Here is a 21559-nt window from a genome sequence, read left to right on the forward strand (position 1 = left end):
ACGATGGACTCTGAAAAACAAACTGAGGGTTCTAGAGGGGAGGGGGGTGGGAGGATGGGTTAGCCTGGTGGTGGGTATTGAGGAGGGCACATTCTGCATGGAGCACTGGGTGTTATGCACAAACAATGAATCATGGAACACTACATCTAAAACTAATGATGTAATGTATGGGGATTAACATAAGAATAAAAAAAAATAATAAAAAAAAAAAAGTAAAATCCTCCCCCCTCATTCATAGGGAAGCCCAGTGTCCTTTCACTGACTTTGATACATAACATTGGTTTAGAGACACCTGCCTGAGGGGAATAACTGAGGGTTTCAGAGAGTGAAGGAAACCTTCAAAATCAGGCACTGTGACTCGGTAGAGACAGGAAGATGCTAAGACAGTAACAGAGAGACAGATTCAGGGAGGCAGAGGCTGCAGGAAATGGTGGCAGAAAAATGAAGTCAGAGAGACTGAAAACTCACACAGTTCCAGATAAAGAGTAAAAAGCTTGGGCACGAACATTCATCTTGAAGTTTCTTTTCCATTTTGATGTTTTATGATGGAGATAATCGCAGAGAGAGAGGAACACAAGGCGAGGATGGGAAGACAGAGAGTCAAAGGAAGACAAAGGAGACAGGTGGGCAGCCAGGCATGACTGACCTTGAACCCTGGTCATCCCCTCCCCTCACACCCACCAGGCTGAGCTCCTTAACGCTTCAGCACCCATGCTCACTCTTGGCTCCTACTGTAAGTCCAGCCACCATCCCCTTCTCCCCCCACCCAAAGATGGCTGAACCACTCTTTACATGTCCCTACCCTCTGTCCAACATCCTCCATGAAGCCTTCTCACTGCTCCAGCCCACACTCCGCTGCCTCCCCCCTCAGCATCTGTTCATCCCCTGCCCACATGCCCTAACCACAGGGCACTGCTGTTTTGGAGTTGGCCCTCAGCCCATGAGTGCATCTTGACTCCCAGAAGAGCACTGCGGGTTTGTCAAGCTCCGAGCCCCATCTCCTCTATCCCAGGATTCCCCGTAATACCCAGTCCGATGCTGGGTATCACGAAGCGCTCAGTGAACCCGTGGACTGGCCAGTCCCCAACGAGTGCCAACAGGGCAGGTTCTAGGAAAGAGCTTCCGGGAGGCGGGCCACACCGGACCATCTTCTGGGCTCCTGCGCCCCCTGCCGGCCAGGACAGGATCTGTTCGCAGGACGCTGCGGGTCGCAGTTGTGATCCTGACCCCGGGGAGGCTGGCAGTGGCACCCCGGCTTCACGGTGGCCGCAGGCACCGTCGAAGGGTTCTGATGAAGTCGATGGGCACGGCCAGGAGCACCTGCTGCATTCTTCTTGGGTGTCGGGGCCCCTGGTGCCCAGAGCGCTGCGGACGGCGCCCCGCCCCGCCCGCGGGAGCCCGGGGGGGGGGAGGCGGGGGGCGGCGGCGCTCAGAGCTTCTCGTCCAGCTCCAGGCCCTGGTTCTCCAGGGCGCCCCCGCGGACTGGCGCCGGGCTGCCACTGCGCGTCCCGCCCAGGTAGTTCTGGATGGCCGAGGCACAGTCCAGCCGCTCCATGACGGTCATGAGGTAGTGCAGCTCCTGCAGGCTGCCGTTCTGCTCCTCGAACAGCTCCAGGATGGCTGCGGCGGGGCTGCGCTGGCAGGACAGGAACCTGGGCGGGATGCGGGCTGGTGGGCGCGCGGTGGCCAGATCCACCCGCTCCCCCAGCGCGGGCCCTCATCCTGCTCTTACCTGCCTTCCAGGGGCCCGCGGTGGTGGGAGGGCCCGGGACCTTGAGACCTGAGATTGTCCTGGCTCAAAGGCTACTTCTCTCTAGACCCCGGTTTCCTCCTCCTTCACCGAGGGCTTGGACAAGAGGGCCTCTAAGGTTGCTTCCAGCTGGGATGGTCTGTAATTGCTCTCTCCTTGTCCCCCACCCCAAACACACTCTCCCCTCCTCCTCCCTCTCCCCCAGGCCACCACACCCTGCCTGCCAGGCAGGAAAGAGTTGTTCTAAATCATGGCTTCACCAGGACCCTCCCCTGCTCAAAAAACCTTCCAGAGCCTCTTTCTGGCACTAGCCAAGCCCATCCTCCAGACCCCCAGCTCACCCACAACCTGGTACTTGGTGTTGCCATTTTTTCCTGATCTCTTCTCCCAATCCCATCCTGAACCTTCCTGCGGTGAGCCTATCCCTTTCCCACCTTGCACACACCACACCCACAACCAGCTGTGCTACTCCCTCCCAAGAGAGTCGCCGCTCCCCCCTTCCCTATCACCTCCTCCCTAAAGACCTTTCTAATACCCACTTCCTAGGTGGAGACCATCTGCACCCTCCAGTTCAGACTTCTGGTCAGAGCTACCCCCCACGTCTTCGTTATTCTTGCTCTAGCTGTTTTGTGTCTCTGTTTTCAACTTGCTGGGCAGCATTGGATATACACAATAAGGCACAAGAAGCACTGCCTTTATTGTGTTAGGCTCTCTGGATCCCTTCCCACAGTGTGAGTTCCTGGATGCTCGAACCAGGTCTCATTTATCTTGTATTCCAGTGCTTAGCATAGTTTTCCAGGACATAGTGGATACTTGATAAATGTTTAATAAATAGGTGATTTTTAAAGTCACTCTGCTTTCAGCTGGGTCCAGCTCTACTCCCATCTCCTGGGTGAAGTCCTTCCTGACCACTGCACTCACAGTCTGGGTTCCGGAGCCCAGCTCAGAATTGTTCTCCAACTGATTGCTGTTGACAGAGACCATGGTTACGTTGCCCGCATTATTACTAACACTGATTGAATTAACATACGCCAGGCATTCAACTACATGCTTTATACACATTATCTTATAGTCTGCCTTCTACCCCTCAGGGCACAGCATGTCAAGCACTCAGTATGTACCCAATGACTTACAAGTTAATTGATTCATTTTTAAATATTTATTGAGCACCTACTCATGAGCCAGGCATCATTCTAGGTACTGAGAATACGGTAATAAATAAAAAGATCTGCTCTATTATGGGGAACAGGGTGGGGACTAGCCATTCTCTGACTTTTAAGTTGCTCCCTTGTCTGTGCTGCAGTCCTCAAGGTGTCCCAGGAGGCCCCCTGCCCCAGTCTACCCCCCTCTCCTATCCGCAGACCTCGACCCTTACCGGATTTTCATGCCACAGAGCCCCAGGTGGGAGGCCAGCCGACGCCAGTCATTGCCCGTGATGCTGTTTGGTTCCAACAACATCTGCAGTTGCTCAAAGAGCTCTGGAGGCAGCCTGGGGTGGGGGAGGTGGGGTTCTCAGAGGGGAGGATCAGAGAAACCCAGTCCGTTCCACACACACCCCGAATGGTGTACACGCCCTGCGGGATCCGGGGATGGGAGGGGAAGAATCCCAAACATCGCCTGCCAGCAGCAGCCCAAGTAACCCCACCTCACCTGTTGCATGGGGGTGGCTGAGAGACAGGGGGTGGGGCTGCCCAGGATTCTTCCTCTGATGCCTGGAATCTGAGGATTTCCATGTACTTGGTCTCCAAGCCCTGAGCCAGCAGAGGGTTGGGAACACATTTAGGGCTCATGAGACATCCCCTGAGCAAGAAACTGGGGAAGCCACCTCCATTCTTCATATCCTTCAGCCTGTCACCCAGAGCTACTCTACCAGGAGATACAGCCCCGCCCCGCCTAGCACCCCCTCCCCTCTGCTCCCCTGACCCCAGAACTTCCAGCTTTAAGTTTGCCTCCTGAGCTCTTTGGGAGCTGAGACATGAAGCCCAAAGAGGGTGCAGCCTAAGACACCAGGAGAAGTCTGGGTGAGGTCACAGGGCCGGGGAAACAGGAACACTGAACTCAGGCACCTCTCTCTCCTTCCCTCCATCCCCTGGTCCCTCCTTGCAGGTGACAACCTGAGAGGTACTGGCCTACTCTCCACTAAGGCGCCACCATGGCTCCCCAAAGACTCTCAACCCTGATGTCTTCAACTCTTCCCCCTTGGTAGAGTGGGATATTTAACTCTCATCCCACCTACTCAAGCCCCCCTCCCTGGCCGCTCTCCACACTGAAGAGACACAACATCATCTCTCAGATGCAGGCAGTCAGCCTCAAAAGAAACCACTTTTCTCTGACATCCAAGTTCCTCTGGGCTAAGAGGAGGGCTTAATCTAGGGTTTGGGTTCTTTTACTCTCCTACTGGATTCATCCATGGATAGACAAGAGTGAGTCAGGGATGAAGGGTAACTTGGAGGCCAGGTGGTCTCAGCCCCTGGAAGAATGCCATCCACCTGCTTGATTATGTAACTGGGGCCAGACTTACTGGGCACCAGACCCCTGGCCCACTTTGCCCGGGGCTCCCCCAAGCCCTGCCCTTCCTTTGCCCCTCAGCTCCAACTCACATCCTGGAAGGTGTGCATGGTGACGATGATCTCACTGGTAAGTGCGGAGCAGTCCTCATTCTCATTGGCTACAAAGGGGAGAGGACGTAGCAGGTAAGAGAGGGCAAGGCCTGGCAAAAGGGAGCAGGAGAAGTGAAGGGGACCCCACAGGCAGGCCTTTCGAAATGTGAAGACACTGGGCAGGACGCTCCATCTTGCTCTCTACAAAGATCAGTTGTGGCTCCTCGCCTTTTAGAGGAATGAGGAGGCGGGTGAGGAGGGGTTGGGGTTGGGAAGAAGGAGACAGGGGAGAAGGTGGACCAGATCCCCTGAACTACCTGCTTTTCTCCGGAAGCAGAAGGAGCGGAAGGGGCACTTTCCATGCCAGATGTGGAGATGGGGAACCAGCTGGCAACTGCTCTCATCCACATTCTCCCAACCTGGGGAGGAGGCAGAGCGGAGGGCCTCAGAAAGGGGTGTCTTCCACAAGTATTTGAGGAGGCCGACTCTGTGGCAGGTGTCCTGCAGGGTGCTGTGGGGAGGGATGAGGCAGGAGCGAAAGCAGGAGGGTGTTTCGAGTGGATGGGAGTCCTCAGAGCCTGGAGAGGGACCCTGTGAGCAGCCTTCTCCTAGCCCCACACACCTCCGACACACACAGCACACAGGCCTCCCACCTCCCATCCACGACCCCCAGAAGCAGCCACGCATCTGGGCCCTGTCCGTGAACCACACAGATGTCCTCAGCCCCGTGAGCAAGGGCAGCGGCCCATGCCACAAAGGAAGGGGGACAGAGACGACTGGGACTCCTCCTCAGACACCAGCCCCAGCCAGGTGGGACAATAAAAGCCACCCCTCCCCTTGCCCCACCCTGCATCCTGCCCTACCACGGAGGGGCCAGGGCCGAATGGACCACAGAGGGAGGAAGAGGGCAGAGCCTGGGGCTCCCGCAGGCAGCAGCAGAAGCCAGAGGTCCCCTTGAAGCCGTTGCCTGCCCAGGAGTCTCCCAGAGAAACTCGAGGTTCCCAGATTTCTACCCAGGGGAAGCCCTCTAGTGGGGCTCCCTGCCGCCCTGTCTCCCAGGCTCCCGCCTCCCTCACCCTCAGAGATGTACTTGAGCTTCAGGCACTGGTCCCCTCGGGCCCCCGTGAAGTCGAAGAGCTGGCAGGGTCCGCGCAGGCACCCACCGTGGGGCTGTTCATTGGCCATGGCCCACTGCAGGGCACAGGGAGTGTTGTTGAGAAAGTAGATGCGCAGCTGCAGGTGGGACTGCGCCGGTGCCAGGGGCGAGCAGAACATAGCCAGCTGCAGCCATTTGCGGGCATCCCGGCCCACCGGCGCCTCCAGCACGCAGGTGTAGAGGCTGCAGAGAAAGACGGGGACAGGGACTGGCTCAGGGGAGGCTGGGACCCCAGTGCACCTGCTTCCTGGCTCCCACGGCCCTAGGAGCCAAGGAGAGCAGTGGAGAGCAGGTATAGAGGAGAAACGGGAGGGAGTCGGGCAGGTAGGGGGACGAAATGTGAGTCAGGTCGCAGTGACCATCACCGAGTGGGGAGAAGAGCCAGAAAGCCCCCTCCGGCACAGGAGGGAGGGAAGGTAGGCTCAGGGCCACTGTGCTACAGCGGGGTCCCACACATGGCTGGCCCTGTTGCGCTCAGTGGGAAGAAGAGGCCGGGGGGCCCAAGATTCCGGAAAGACAGAGCTAAGGACAGACATGAGATGGGAGGGGTTCTTTGAGAACTGGAGGGAACAGGCTGCCCTGGGCAATTCAGGGACAGCCCTGAACAGGGGCACAGGGTAGAGACAGGTGGGGATGGGACAGACCCTTCTAGACGGAGGGCTGGGGCAGTAGGTGTAGACAGGCAGAGAGACTGCCGCAGGGTGCATAGTCTCCAGACAGGGTTGGAGGGGACAAGCTGCCCTACACACTAGGACAGAAGGACCAGGAAGGGCCACGGAGGGAGAAGGGATTTGTAGGCCATCTGGGACAGATAAGGGGCAGTTGCATACAGAAAGGTGAGGATGAGGCAGACCGAGACAACGGGCAGGAAGACCGGGCCGATGGGCCTACCTGAAGTGGTAGAGCTGGATGCGACACTCGTCCCGGGAGGTGTGGGCCCCAGGCCGCCCCAGGGGCCTCCAGGCCTTAGCATCGAGCAGGGCTGTGTTGCTGCTGTAGGTACGGGCCTGGGTGGGCTCCTGGGCACAGTGCTTGAATGTGAGGGTACAGGGCTTCAGGAAGGAGGCCCCATGGGGGCCACAGGCCACCACAGGGCTCACCAGCCCCTGGGCTCGGGACAGTGATGGGGCGTCCGACAAGTCCCACACCAGGATCAGTGACACGCGCTCTTGGCGGCCCACAGCCACAGCTCCTGGGGAGAACAAGAGTTGAGATGGGCCTGGCAGGCAGGCTCACCCCCAGCCCAGAAGGGGCCAGGCCACAGCGGGAGGGCAGGTGGGACGGGAGCCCAGGAGAGAAGGGGCCTAGCAGGGCACACGGGCAGGCAGTGCGCAAGGAGAGGAAGGCTGTGAGCTGGCTTGTGGCGTAATCCTGAGCAAGTCACCCCGTTCGTCCCGGGGCCACCACACTAGCCCGTATGGGACTGGCGGGAATTTGCAAGAGGTGTTCTTGCTCCAGGCATTTTCCTTTACTGAGAACTGTCATAACACACTGTTCATTACCACCAGGCACTTTACTTCCACCTGTCAGGGAGTTGTCATAAAAATATGCAATCTATCCATCTTTGGAGTCAATAAAGTCATACTAAAATATAAACAATTTTCAAAGTTACGGAGATGTCTACGAATGATGCTCCCTTAGGCGCGACGCCCTTGTACAACATGCAATGAAGAACTACAGGCTGAGAAGGGAGAAGGTGCTGTTACCTGGCGGGATAAGCAGAGAGATGCCCGTATTTTGGAGCATCAGGCAGCCGCCACGGTGATCCACCTCCCGAGCCGAAAACACCAACAGCTTGTGCATCAGCTGACGGACGATGGTCTGGCCTTGAGTGGGCGTGTGCAGTTCCTGGTAGAAGGCGGCCATCTCTGGCAGTGTGGCCGGCGGGCACTGCCTTGAGGACTCATTTTCTGGTAGGGGAGTGGGATGGCCTCCTAGCTCGTCTTGGCTATCCAGCTTCCAGCAGGCCCCCAGCAGCCAGCGAGGGCAGTGCCATCGAAGGCACTGGACCAGAAGGAGGGCACTTGCCACCGGGACCCCCACCAGCAGCAGCAACTGGGTGGGTTGGAAGGAACTCTCATGGGAGCACATCTGCCTGGTCACTCAATGCTGCCAGTTCCCCTGCAGCCCTGGGCCAGCCAAGGCCAAGGACCTGGAGGAGGAAAGAGGCAGGGCCAGGCAAGCCTTTTCAATGTCATGGAGGCCAAGACTTAGTTGCCAACTGGCTGCAGTGAGAGGGCAAATTGTCTTCATTCCAGGGCATACCTGATTAATACCTTTAACGAAACGTCACCTATCTTTGTGTTACTCAAGAACCTATCATGGCTCCCCATGGCCTAGTACATCACATTAAACTCCCCTGAGGCAGAAAGAGCTTGGGTTTGGAGTTAGAGGATGTAAATTCAAGTGCAACCTTGGCCACTGGCTGAGCGAGTTTGTCACATTGCTTACTGTCCCTCAGTTTCTGCATCTGTCAAAATGACCCTCTTGATCTTCATAGAGAAATCTTTAAGTGGAAAAGCAAGTTACAGAGAACTAGACATCCTCCGATCTCATTAATGTAAGTAACAGAACTATATACAAGTATAGATACATATTTATAGGTGTATATTTGTCAATCACAGAGAAAGGTCTGGAGCAGTGCTATGCAGTAAAAGTATAATGTAAGCTGGGGTGCCCGGGTGGCTCAGTCAGTTAAGCATCCAGCTTGTGATTTCGGCTCAGGTCATGATCTCACAGGTTATGAGATCGAGCCCCGGTTTGAGCTCCGTGCTCAGTGGGGAGTCTGCTTGGGATTCTCTGCCTCTCCCTCTGCTCCTTCCCCCATCACTCTTTCTCTAAAATAATTAAATAAAATCTTTACGTATATATATATGTGTGTGTGTATAATATATAAGTATATATATTTCATATATGTGTAAATATATATATTTATTATATGTAATATAATATATATAATGTAAGCCACAAATGTAATTTTAAACTTTCTAGTGGCCACAATAAAAAGGTCAAAAGAAACAGGAGGAATTAATTTTAATAATATATTTTATGTATCTAACCCAATATACTCAAAATATCACTTTGAGAGGAAATCAATATAAAATTACTGAGATGTTTTACATTCTGTTTTCATACTAAGTCTTTGACATCCGTGTGTATTTTACACTCACAGCACATGGCAGTTGGGACCTGCTCTGTTTCAAGTGCTCAGCAGCCGCCCCTGCTCGTGATTTCTGTCTGGGGCAATGCAGGTCTGAGAGGACACACCCCAAACTATTCCCACCGGTCACAACTGAAACAGACAGGAAATTGAGAGGGTGGAAGGTGTGAACTAGGACTTTCAATTTTCTTAAACGTTTTTTTCTGTATTTGAATTTTTTCACTCCAGGCGTGTATTTTATATTAACTGCGTAATTCTTTTGAAAAGCTATCAAAAGTTAAATAATAATTACCGCTCACAGTGATTGTGAGGGTGGCATGAGATCATGGGAAAAGCATTTGCCACTGATAAAGCACTGCCCAAATACGTTTCTTTATGCCCCACCTACTGCCAGAAAGGTCAGAAGGTAGCTCCCAGGGACATGTGAAATAGAAGGAGAGTACACTAAGTTAAACGTGGAAGCAAAAAGAGAAAGAAAACCAAAGGTGGGAGCCTCCAGTGAGGCTGGAAGGAGGCAGGGCAAAGGCAGCGCCAGCTGCCTGCTCACCTGGTTACCAGCGGGGGCCTCAGATTGGAACCTGGCCCTTCCAACAGCTTCCCCATACGGTTGCCAGAACTTCCTGAGGCCCTCCAGAGTCTACCGCCCTCATCCTCCCTTAATTTCCAACACCCTACACTCCTGCCAGGCTGGGGGCCTCACACCCGGCTAATTCCAGCCTCTGGCCTTTGCTCTAGCTGTTCTTCCCATCTGCCTCACCTACCCACCTGGACCCCTTCCTGCCCCTGCTCGACAGCGCCTCCCCGTGGCTCACCGGCCCTTGACACTCCCACCCCTCCGAAGTTTCTTGCCGCTGCCATCCCACCTTATGGAACAACCCTTGACTCTACGCTGTCACACGTGATTTTCCCACTCAAATGAACATTTTCTGAGCACCAGCTGTGTACCTCTCACCGTGGGAAGTTCAATCTTGACAAAGATGATGTAGCTCTCAGGAAGTTTCTGAGGGAATGTGATTCATTCGCTCTGTAGCCGAGTTCTGGGTGGCATAATATCCTCTTTCATAACCCTGGGGATCCCCGTGGTTGATTCACGAGGGTCCGCACTAGAGAGGCTTCTGACATCCGTTCCTCCCCCACTCCCTTGGCTCACACCCCGACCCAGAGCTGAGGCCTCGCCTCAAGCCTCCAGCTCTTTCCATGCCCACCTCCTTCCTTCCTTCCTCAGGGCCCACGAAACCCAAGCCCCTTTCCTTAGGTCCTCCCAGACAGGGGCAGAAACTCCTCTGTACCCTCAGGATTAAGGACTGGGGTGGGATCTATTTTCCCCCGTGTCCCCACTGAAAACGTAGACAGGGAGGAAGGTTTCGCTTTACTCCCTTTGCCTTAAAATGCACACCTTGCAGACAGGGCAGCAGCGTGCTTCAGCCAAGCCCCTTGCAGGGCAGGCAAATGAAGTGGTGAGTTGGAAAGGCCCCACATCTGGTAAGAAAGGGGGCTGGAGCAGCCAGCCTCCCTTGGTGCAGCCATTCCAAAAGGTCCTTCCACATGAAAGATAATTGGAATTATAACTGCAATTATACTGGTTATCATTTCTGGAGCTCTACTCTATGCCCACTGTGTCGGAGCACTCTGTGTGGTCCATCTCATTTGATCCTCACAGTAGCCTTGTGAGCTAGGTGTTATTTTTATCTCCATTTCCCAGATAAGGAAGCCAAGTGTTCTCCCCACCGTGGAGACGTATGGGAGGATATTAAGCTACAATTGAAGGCAGAGGGAAGGATGAACGGGGATGACGACCGTGTTTCAGAAACACTACCTTTCTCTCCCTGCCCCCCTTCCCCCCCCCCCGCAGGTCTCTCTTCCTTTCCACTTCTAGAGGAAGTGAAGTTGGAAGAGAAAGAAACAAAATTAAAGTAAAAATCAACGGAAAGACCTGAAAAGGCACATCCTCGGTTCCATGGTGCGGGACGCCCCCCACCCCCTGCCCACAAAGGCCCCCGTGGCTAGCTAACATGAAAGAAAGGAGGGACTCCGCTCTGTTTTTGTAGCAACAACCTTCCTGGGGCCTCCAAAGACCAGAGTCCAAATCCCCTCCACCCCACTGGGTGGCGCAGCTGAGTCTCCCTGCCCAGGCTCCCAACCTGGAACAGTGGGCATACTGGTCCCCAAGGCCTCAAGGGGCCTCTCATGGGCAGCCCATTCATGAACTCTCCCCAGCTTGGCCCCTTTCTCCCAGGCTGACAACTCTCTGAGCTGCTTGGCCCTCACTCCATCCTCCCCTTAACCCTAGGAGAAGGAAGGGTCCTGAATCTACAGTAGGGCAACCAGATAAACGTAGCCTAGACCTTCCCAGATCCATGCCTGCCTCCTTACTACCCATGGCTCCAGTCTGCCTTGCCCCGACCCCAGATTATCCCAGGTAGCAGGTCCCCCAAGACAACGGTCCTTTAGAATGCTGCTATCACCTGTCCCTCGGGAGTTGCCTCCTCCAGCACAAAGATCTGGATTCCTGCTGCAACTCTCTGCTCATGTCCTTTGAGGCAACTCTCAACCCTTCTCCCACATCACTGGTTCTTACCAAGCCTACTCAAACCCTGCTAGCTCATTACTGAAACACACAAAAAGTACCAGGATGGATGAGCCCAAACCTGCCATGGGCAGCGTTCATCAGCATAGTCTACATTTCCATAGTTCATACAACTGTCTCCCAGGTCCTCACACCCACTGGGCACTTGCCCTCTGCCATCTCCTCCTCCAGCAGAGGCTCTCCACACTCTGGTTAAGCTGGCCTGGCTCCTCCCCTGAGCCCCAAGTGGCTCCCTTGCAATGCCCACCCCACCCCCAGCTGCCCCAGGGGGTGCTCACCTTACCAAGTAGGTGCTCCCAGAGGTTGCCGGCTTTGTCCAGGAACAGCAGTTCCTTCTCTGAGAAACAGAGAGGTCAGCCAGACCTGGTCGCCAGGCCAGCAGACAAGTGGAGGTGGGCGGGGAATCTGGGCAGGAGTGGCCCAGAGCTTCCCGGCAATGACCTGCCTCCCAGAGCCCTCAGAAGGGGTGGGGGAGTCTGTCCCTGTCTATTGGCAAAGTCCAGCCAAGGCGTGGGAGTAGCTGAGGATCCCAGAAGTCAGTGGACTCACCAGTCTGGGTCTGGAAGGGAGGGGACAGAGAAAGAGAAAACCTGGGTACAGGTGAACCCCTCCCTACAATGCCCTCTGCTGGTGAGTGGCTGCCCCAGCCAGAGGCTAGGGAAAGGGCAGAAGGTAAGAGGAGGGGGCCCTACCAGGAGCTTCTCAAAGGACCGCGTGCACACAAACCCGAGGGATAGGGTGAAAACGGGGGTTCTGATCCCACAGGTCTGAGCTGGGGCCTGAGATTCTGCATCTCTAAGAAGCTCCCAGCTGACGCCAAGGCAGCTGGTCCAGGAGCTCAGACAATGCCTAGCCGCACCCCTTCCCGCACAGAGATGAGAGGAGGCACCGGGAGGGTTAACGACTCACAAGGTGCTGGCAGCATCGGGGTGTTCCCCTATCTGCTCCCTGCCCGCACTCAGAGTTGGCAGGAACCCTGCACTTGGGGGAGAGCAGACTTTGGGCTGTTTGCCAGCCCGAGTCCTTTCATAGAAATTCTGCCTCGGAAAGATAGTGCCAGTGGAATGAAAGATCCCTGCAGAGATGGATTTTTTTTTTCAGCTGTTTGCTGTTGTACTCTTAGCTCCTGGTACAGCCTGGTCCATGGCAGGTATCGAATAAAGACTGTTGTTGAATGAATGCGTGGGCCCACTCAGAGAAAAGAGGGTATGTTTTGGATCCCAGACTACGGACACTGAACACAGGCGACTCCTCTATTGGCTGTGTACTCTTGGGCGAGTTACTCGACCTCTCTGAGCCTCCCTTCCCTTGTCTGACGAATGCAGGCAATACGATCCACCACGTGAGGGAGAAGCATGGTCAGTATTGAGCTAACAATCGTGAAATGCTCGCCACAAAATAGATGCCCAGTAAGTGGTAACCGTTGTCATGGCGGGCACCACGGGCTGGCCTCCTGCAGGCAAGGACCACGGGGATCTCCCCAGCCCCCCAGGTAGCATCTCATAGAAAATAAGTAACTGCCACTGCTTTCACCCCAGTTAATGATTGCCCAGCCTCTTATCCCTGACTGCAACGCTCCCCCCCGCCCCCCACTGCCTTCCCCAGGGTAGAGGCCAGAGGATGGGATAAACACCTCCCAGGGGTGCCTGGGTCCCCAAAGTGGAGAGATGGGGCAAAGGAACTATGGAGAACCGCCAACCTGGGAAGGGGACCTCATGAGTAAAGGACGAGCAAGGAGGAGGTGCTCAGAACTTTTATAGGGACGAAAAGGGCGGGTGTTAGTCTTTGCTGGACAAGGCTCTGTCTGAGTCACACAGGAGCCTGCTTTCTCCTCTGAGTCATGAAGTTAGAGGGGTTTGTGAAAATCTGTCAAGCTCGAGTTCCAAGCCGGGAAGGAGCATGCCAACTAGACTATAAACCAGAGGCTGCGTCCAGGTAGCGTGAACTCATTTCCAAGCTGCTGGTGCTTGCCTCACTTGGGGATAATCCCAGTTACAGGAAGGTCCTGAGGAAATCTGAAGGTCCCCACCACCCCTGTGGACATAAAGCCAGTTCACGGGATGTGGAGACCACAGGCTTCGGTAGGCTTGCAGCCTGGGGCTGAGCTGGTCCAGGGGATCAGGCTCTTACAGAGCCAAAGCCTCAGCCGTTCCATCAAGGGGCCTCCTCCAGAGGCCAGGTCTAGCAGAACAGGGGGACCTCTCCTAAAAGGGCTATGTAGACATGCCAGTGCCACCACCCTTGTCATTGGAGAAAGACAGGCCAGATGGGAGCCTCACTCCGCCCTTCTCCCATCCCCCACCCTCCTCTGCTTTGCACACAACGGATATCATCGGGCACTCGGCCTGGGAGGTATGCTGCCTGAGGTAAGGGAACTCAGGTCTGGGAATAAGGAGGCAGCAGCAGGAGGGTGGAGAACAGGAGAAAAGAGGACAGGGGGGTGCGGGAGGAGCCTCCAACACTGGGCATAAAAACAGAAAGAGAGAGAGAGACAAGAAGGCAGTGATGAACGGATGGACAGTGAGGAGCAGAGAAATCGAGAGATGAACAGGCAAGCAGGCCAGTCAGCCCTGTCCCTGGAACCTCCAGGACGTGGACAGGGGTCGCTGACAGGAAAGGATGGAGTAGGCAGTCACTCCAGGACACTGAGAATCACCACATCTGTCTTCCTTGCCATCCTGGCAGTCATGGGGAGGAGGCTGAAATATCATGCGCAAATGAGAACGATATGCGGTGGGGGGCCTTGGCTGGAAGAGGGTCTGTGCCTTGTTCCACATGCCGGTGATGTCCAAGGCAACGTGCAAATGAGTGTGGCAACTTTTTAATCAAAGACCAGGCAGTTGCTTCCTTGAGAAGTCAGTCCGAAAGAAAGCTGAGCACTTGTGTTGGTGGCTCGGACTCTCTGGAAGTGGAGGGGTGTAGGAGGGACCTCCCCAGGCCCTGAGGGACAGGCGAGACCTAAGGCCTCAGAGAAAGGAGCCCAGTGTCACTCAGCTAAGTTCGAATTTGGGCAGCAGCTCAGGCTGGGTGGGCCTCTTGGGTCTGCCAGTCTGGTGTGTCGAGATAAGCCTGGGGGCAGATGGGCTGCCCCATTCTTGACTAGAGAAGACCCCCAGGGAATCTCTGGCCCCGGCCTTTCTGAACGTGGTCCTTCTAGGTGGGTTAGATCAGCTTGGCTGAGTTCAGCATAAGGCAGCGTCCCTGTCAAGGGCCTGCTATGTACCTGACCAAGTGCAACCCACTATGGGAGGCAGAAAAGACAATCATACCTAGACCTGAACTCTAGGAGTCAGATACACGATGGGGGAAGGAGGCTTGCACTCAGAAGCAATTATAAATACTGGACAGTATCTTCTGAGTGCCAAGTGGGTGGTGTGGAGAAAATAAGTCCATGGAAGCCAGAGAAAGGGCAAGGCAGTGTGAGCTCACAGGATGGGAGCTGGCCCATGGTGGGGAGAATGGCATCTCTTACCAGACCTCCCATGAGGGACTCAGGCCAGGGAACTGTGTCAGGTAGGAGGTGGAGACAGTCAAGCAGGTACAGGGAAAGGACTAAGAGGGAGGCCCACCACCATCGTGTTGTCTGCCTTCCAAGATTTTGCCTCTGTGAGGGGAATGCAGCCTCAAGGCACCATCTTTTTGGCCCTTCCCCACCTGGGGCCCATCCTGCTCTGGCTGCTCACCCGTCATCGGATGTCTGGTTGGTACGACAACCCAAAGAAACCGCCCTGGTGCCCACCTCACAAAGTCTTGTTGGCAGGATGGATCACCATCTACTTTGTCATGGGGTGAGCACCCATTTCTCATACCATGGCCCTGGTACCTGCTAGGGTGGGAATGAGGCCCCCCGTACCTGAACTACTGCTGCATGCTGACCTCCGAAGGGATGGCACGCCATCTTGCCTCTTATGGTGGGTCCCCTCTGTGCTGCCTAGAATTCCAGCCAGCCACGTTGCTCCCCCTCTCCAAGTTTCCCCATTGCCTCCCACCACCTCCCCGCTGGCCCTCAAGTGATGCTTAGACACTCTTGCTCCCATTTCAGCCCACACGGCTTCCTTTAGGTAACCAAGAGTCCTTATGCCAGAGGACTTCCTTCATTTGCCATGAAACAGCCTCCCTCTGAGTGTTCTGCCACCATCTCTCCACAGCTATGCCTCCTACCTGGTGTGGAAGAACCTGGGAGGGGGCTTTGGGTGGCCCCTGGCCCTGCCTCTCGGCCTCTATGCTGTGCAGCTCGCGGTCAGCTGGGCTGTCCTGATTCTCTTTTTCGCAGCCCACACCCATGGTCTGGTAAGGCATGCAGTGGAAGTAGTGTAGGAGCAAGTGAGACCACCGAGCCCCCCCCCAAGCAGATAACACAGTAGACCAATCGAGTGCAGGCAGGTTAACGGGTGGGCAGACTTCTCTGAGCTCCAGTTGAGTGCCCAGACCTCAGCAACTTGGCTCACGGGGTCCAGGGTGCTGCAGGAAAGTGGAGGGTTCAGTTCTCAGGGCAGCCTGCCTGACTGCCCTGCCTCCCCACCCCCCCCCCACCCACCTAGGCCCTGCTGCACCTGCTACTACTCTATGGACTGGTGGTGAGCACAGCGCTGATCTGGCATCCCATCAACAAGCTGGCCGCCGTGCTCCTGCTGCCTTACCTGGCCTGGCTCACCGTGACCGCTTCCATCGCCTACCGCCTGTGGAGGGACAGCCTCTGTCCAAACCATCAGCCTCAGCCCATGGGGGAGAAGAGCGACTGAGGCACCAGGGACAGGAGAGGAGGGAGGATGGCCAGGGGAGGAGTAGAAGAGAACACAGGCAGGGCTGTGGGGCTATTCGGGAGAGAGGGGAGGAAGGGGACGGGGGCCAGGGATTGATGAATCCCTGAAGATGACTCGGCCCAATGTGGTCACTGTCCTGGTTCCCCTCGTGCCAATTTCCATTCGATTTCAGAAACGGGAAAGGGGGGGAGGGGAGCTTATTTTACCACTTAATATAAATTAATTAATCCTGTATTAATAAAGTAATTTGGTAATATCCATTAATAAAATCCTTTACTAACTTTGAGGGTACGATGTGAAGTGCCTATCTGGGAACACGATGCCTGGGGCCGCAGAGCAGGGTAGACGCGTCTGCGCATGTGTGGGAGTGCGTGCCCGCCAATGCGTACAGGAGCGCGCACGGCCAGGGGAGGGTGGGCGCGCCGTCCCCGCTCCACCCGCGCGCCCTCCGAATAGGGCCGGGATATTGAGGACTTGAGTTTTCAGTTACCTGGAACACAAAGTCTTTTTGAAAGGTTCTATAAAAGCAAAACGGCAAAGTAGATAGAGTAAAAAAAGATACAAATTATACGTGTCAGGTTTATATATTTTATTTTAGAATAGTTTAATGTTATTTCGTTGGATTTTAATTAATATATTAATAACAATAATATAATATGTATAATATAGATCATATTATATTACAGTTATTATAATAATATTATACTGTGGTTATGCAATATATTATACTGTACTTTATATATGTCATATTAAGACCTTATGCGATTATCTCTGATAAGGAGGATTATAGCTCATTTTTTATTTTTGTTTTCATATGTTTTTTATTATTAATTTTTTAAAATCAATTAATGCCTATTATAATAAGAAAAAACATTGAGAAAAAGAGATGAACCCCTCAGTGCTGATAAGTGATTTCAGCAGGAGCTTCTTGCCTAGACTTCTCTCTTTCTACATCTTCTCATTGGCTTCTTTATTTTTGTCTCTTCTCTACTATTGTTTTATTCTCCTCTTGTTTTAAGGCCCTGGTGGTAACAAGGGTAGCAGTGACTGCCCCTGGGGCTGCCTCCCCAAATCCCAAACAAAGTCAGCTAGAAGGCCCAGACACCCTGCATAGGAGATTTTGAAGAAATTGACCACTCTCTAGGAATGGAGCTGGGCGTCAGTGTTTTTAAAACTCCCCCGGCCTCCTGCAGCCCACCTGAGAACCACTGCCGAGCGCATCGCAGAGCCACTAGGGAGCTTATTACAACGCATGTTCCTTTGACCCCACCCGTGCGTGACCTAAGAATCAGAACTTTTGGGGTGGGGCTCCAGGTATCTTTATATTTAACAAGCCCCCAGCACTTGTGTCAGCTTTCACTAAAATTTGAAAGCTCCAGGTATGGATGGTCTCTCAGGGCTCTTTTCACTTTGACAACCTGTGATTCTGTGACCTGAGTTCTGGGTGAAGAACCAGCTATGACCTCTCTGGTGGGGGCCAAGGACCACACAGGGAAGAAGCCAGAAGGACATCATTCAAGGAGACTGGCTCTTTCTGGAGCTCACCAAAGGAGAACAAGCAAGAAGGAATCTGCATCCTCTCTGCCTCCAGAAAGGGCATGCTCTGCCCAGCCAGGCAAGTAAGGTACCCCCACCCTTGTATCCCCAGTCCCAGGGCAGCCCGGAGCACAGAGCAGGTATTCAGTTATCTTTATTGATTGGAAAAATGAACATTTCATCCAATTAAAAGAAAATGCTGACCAGCACCCCACCAACACCTGCAGGGGACTCTGGACCCATTGAAAAAGCCTGTGTTTGGGGAAGGGAAGGGTCTTCATAGTTCTTGAAACTTCTCAGGTGGTTCTAAATGATCAGCCTGATTGAAACAGCTACCAGCGTGGTTCTCAAAGCGTGGCCCAGTGACCTCCCGGGGCAGTTGTCGGAAGGCCTGGACTCCAGCCCTGCTCCGGACCCACAGAATCAGATCATCTTGGGGAAGGAAGGCCATACAGTGCAATGGTTTGCAGTTCTGGCCCTGGAGACAGGCCAGCCTGGGCTTGGTATGGACTGTCATTTACTAACTGGTAACCCAGTGCAACTGACTTCACTGTCTGAACTCCATTCTTCTCACCTGCGCAATGGGGCCCCCCCTAGAATTGTTGAGAAGAGATGAGATAATCAGTTAAAAGAGGTCTGGCACAGAAGAAGTGCTTAATGCCTGTTAGCTGTTCTAGGAGGGGAACCCAGAAGCCACCTGTTCACTAAGCATGCGTGGCTCTGATTCACATGACAATTGGAGACCCATCTTGCTCCAAGACCCCCAGTGGTATTTCCCTCACTTCCTAAGAGTGGGGAGAGTGAGTGACCTCTCCTCAGGTCTGTGGGCTAGCCTGACCAGTGTCACACGCACAAAATGACCGGCTTTTTATGGTGCACGTTCAGGTGGATTTTGTCTTCACCTCAATCAAATTTTCTAAAGCTGCTTTTAGTTGAATTTATAACTTCATTTATATGTATAACTGTTTTAAACATAGAAACATAATCTATAAATACCGATTGAGGGTGGGCTCAGAGCCACCACGCTGCATGGGTTCTCGTCCCTACTTCACTATCAGCGGGTGACCTTAGACAACTGAACACCCTAGAGTTATTTGTCATTGTCATTGTCATCATTGTCTCATATAGGCAGCATAAATATTTGCTACTAATTTTATTTGTGTTGCCAGCAATTCTAGAAGCTTAACTGATGCTCTAAGAAGAGGAGAGTCAGCCCAAGCCCATTGCATGACTTTGCCCTCCCCAGTGCAAGCTGATCCACAAACCCAGGCATCCAGATACCTCTAGTTTTGGACACTTGGCCCTAGAAGAAAGCTTGATTTGTTCAACAGAGTGGTGTCCCAAGCCCTGGAATAACAAGACTGCCTGAAAGGGATGAGCCAAACTAAGGGGCTTCCTGGCTTTGAACAGAAACAGCCAGAAAGGGCAGGACTCCAACGACAAACTCTCATCCTGTGTCCCCAGAGTCATCCTTAAAATTCCCTTCTGCAGGGGTGCCTGGGTGGCTCAGTCAGTTAAAAGTCCGACTCTTGATTTCAGCTCAGTTCATGATCTCAGGGTCATGAGATCAAGCCCCAAGTTGGGCTCTGTGATTGGGGCTCTGTGATCAGTGAGGAGTCTGCTTGTCCCGCTCCCTCTGCCCCTCCCCCCCATCACGTGATCATGGCTGCAAGCGTTTTCTCTCTCTCTCAAATGGATGAATAAATAAATCTTAAAAAAAAAAAATTCCCTTCTGCACTGCTCCTTGGTTCCTGAATGGGAGCCTTTAATCCCCCAGTCTCCCAATCTGCCTGAACCCCTTGTCCTTTCCCCACCCCACCTCCCAGTTCTGAGCCACACCTGATGATGAGCACACACTGCCCTGGGCCCCTCCTAGATCACCAGTTACCTAGAGTTGTGCCTGAGTAGAGTCAGAGCTGCCTCCTGTCTTTGCTAGATGTGTCCTGGGATCCCACCATCCCAGTCGTATGTGTGTGCTTCTCTGTCCTCGGGTGGTAGTATTCCATTTGCCTCTGAGTGGGGACATAGCATGTGAATATGATTCACTGGGTGGAGGGTGGCGGGGAGGGGGAAATGAGCTCCTCAAGGGCTGTGCAGTCCCTGCCACCCCCGGTGTCTGCAGAGATGGAGAGCTGCACCAGCTGACATAGCACCCCCAGGACGTGGTACGTCTCTTTCTACTGTATATTAGTCCCTCCTTCCCTGCCTCGAGCCCTGCATTCTTCCTCCCTTTGCCAAGTCTGCAGAGTGGAGCCACACAGGGGCAAGGTGATGTGGGGAGACTGATAGTGGACAAAGTTTGGTCCGCTGGGCTGGGAGGGAGCAGAGTGCAGACAGTGTTTTCTCTAGGCGTCCTGTTCACTAAGCATGCGTGCCCATGGGCACGCGTTCCCACGGGCAGGTAGAGGTGATGCCCGGATGGAAGGAAGTGTAAGGCCCCCGGAGTGTTGCCAGGCCTGGGCCAGGGCTCCAAAATCTTCCTTTGTGGTGGCCACAACCATCCGATCTCCTGGAATTCTCCAGCACCCCAACCTGAGTTTCAGAGTCCTCCTCCTTCTTGTAGCTCTGGAAAACAAGGACAAGGCCCTTTTGTTTTAAGGACTTATTGCTGATCCTCTTTAGTGGCAGGCAAGTTACCTACTCACACAAAGCCTGACTCTGGTCGGGACCCCCTCAGATCCGGACCTCCCTCTTTTATGCTCAGGTAGAGTCCCTCGAGGCCCCTTCTCTCCTCCGAGCTTTCAAGAACCCTCACCCACTTAGGCCCACTCTGCTAGCGTGCAAACCGGGACAGGCCCTCTTTGTCACACCAGGTGCCTCAGTGGTATCTCTTCAGCCTCATTCGTCCCTCTACTGTCTGAATCTCCAGGATCCCCCAGCCCACACGGAAATTATCTGCCCACAGGAGCACCAAAGAAACCCCTGTCCCCTGTACCTGCACCTGCTCTACACACTGAGCGTTCTAAGCACTGAAATTCTCCCCTCAAAAGTTGATTCAGTTTATCGCATTCTCCTAGTAGGTTCTTTGGCCCTGCAAACACCCCCTTCAAAGAGGAGCACTATTAGTCACCTTCATGTGCACCGTTCTTATCAGATCACTTTCCTCAAAGCCTCGAAGTGCCTGCCGCAGGAGCCAGGCGGTGCCGGGAGCGGCTGACAGAATGGAGGACCGCGGTGACCAGGACTAAAGTCCCGGTGTCACCATTTTCCCCTGGGGCAGCATGTTCTGCCTGGCAAGCCAAGCGTTGCGTTCTGCACAGGAGGATACTGAAAACCCTGGCCTACCCTGTGAGTCTAGTGCCTTCCCTGATCTCAGCCTCAGACCTCTGGGAGACCCTGGGTCCCCTCCCCCCGCCCGGCCAAAGCTCTGGACACCTCGTGTTTATGTCAACAGAACAGTTGCTGGAGGGTGCAGGCTTCTGCCCGCCAGGGGGGTGTCTGGTGCCTGCAGCCCGTTGTTTGTGTACCTCGTCTCGGTGGTGACCGAGGGACGGGCACACCCAGGCTGGGTCTCTGGGGCAACGCACTGTTGGGGTCCCAGCTGTTCCTGCACATAAAGCACCCACTCCATCAACGCGCTCCCGAGGTGTCTTCTTTCACAAAGTGAAAATTTAAACCTTCCCCTGGTGAGGCTTCGATTTTCCACTAGGCTCCTCCTGGCCTCAACTCCCTTCCCAGTGAGGGCAGCTTGGCATCAGGCTGAGACCCAAGGAATAGCTGTGCCTGGCCCTGGCCCTTACTCCTCAGCCACCTTCAGAACATCCAAATGTTTTCTGAAATGACCCTGGGAAATGGGACCGGGAGAGGCAGGCCTGCAGCTTCTCTTGGGCCTAATCCTGCTGCTTCCAGCCACTGCCATCCGGGAGAGAATGGGGCCGAGGCCTGCAGAGATGGATTGGGAGAATCCCCTTTTTGGTTTCCATCCCCACTCACCAGCTGCTTTGTCTCTATACGCCCGTATCCTCTACACACACACACCACACATACCTATATATCTGTGCACATGC

General features: G+C 54.1%; 2 protein-coding genes across 13 annotated transcripts; one reads left to right on the top strand and one right to left on the bottom strand.

Moving 5' to 3' along the window:
• Window positions 1–6: 6 nt before the first annotated feature.
• UNC5CL (unc-5 family C-terminal like) lies at window positions 7–11890 on the bottom strand. 12 transcript variants are annotated; one of them, XM_031021774.2, is made up of 10 exons: window positions 11532–11886; window positions 9612–10204; window positions 7213–7658; window positions 6398–6698; window positions 5427–5689; window positions 4668–4769; window positions 4351–4418; window positions 3401–3501; window positions 3126–3239; window positions 7–1652 (listed from the first exon to the last, which is right to left on the bottom strand). In XM_031021774.2, the coding sequence occupies exons 3-10, from the start codon at window positions 7595–7597 to the stop codon at window positions 1430–1432; spliced, it is 1557 nt and encodes a 518-aa protein (XP_030877634.1). In that variant the 5' UTR covers window positions 7598–7658; window positions 9612–10204; window positions 11532–11886; the 3' UTR covers window positions 7–1429. The 12 variants fall into 12 exon arrangements, with proteins under 12 accessions (XP_030877634.1, XP_030877646.1, XP_081684257.1 ...); XM_031021786.2 differs by lacking the exon at window positions 9612–10204 and having other exon boundaries at window positions 11537–11886; XM_081828131.1 differs by having other exon boundaries at window positions 7213–9703; window positions 11537–11885.
• Window positions 11891–12858: 968 nt separating this feature from the next.
• On the top strand, window positions 12859–16269 carry TSPO2 (translocator protein 2). Its single transcript, XM_006750497.3, has 4 exons — window positions 12859–13619; window positions 14849–15041; window positions 15402–15543; window positions 15795–16269. Exons 2-4 carry the CDS (start codon window positions 14869–14871, stop codon window positions 15993–15995), a joined length of 516 nt encoding a protein of 171 aa, XP_006750560.1. The 5' UTR covers window positions 12859–13619; window positions 14849–14868; the 3' UTR covers window positions 15996–16269.
• The last annotated feature ends 5290 nt before the right edge of the window (window positions 16270–21559 follow it).

This window comes from Leptonychotes weddellii, chromosome 8 (assembly GCF_054177405.1).
Source record: "Leptonychotes weddellii isolate Sample4059 chromosome 8, ASM5417740v2, whole genome shotgun sequence".
Classification (NCBI taxonomy): domain Eukaryota; kingdom Metazoa; phylum Chordata; class Mammalia; order Carnivora; family Phocidae; genus Leptonychotes; species Leptonychotes weddellii.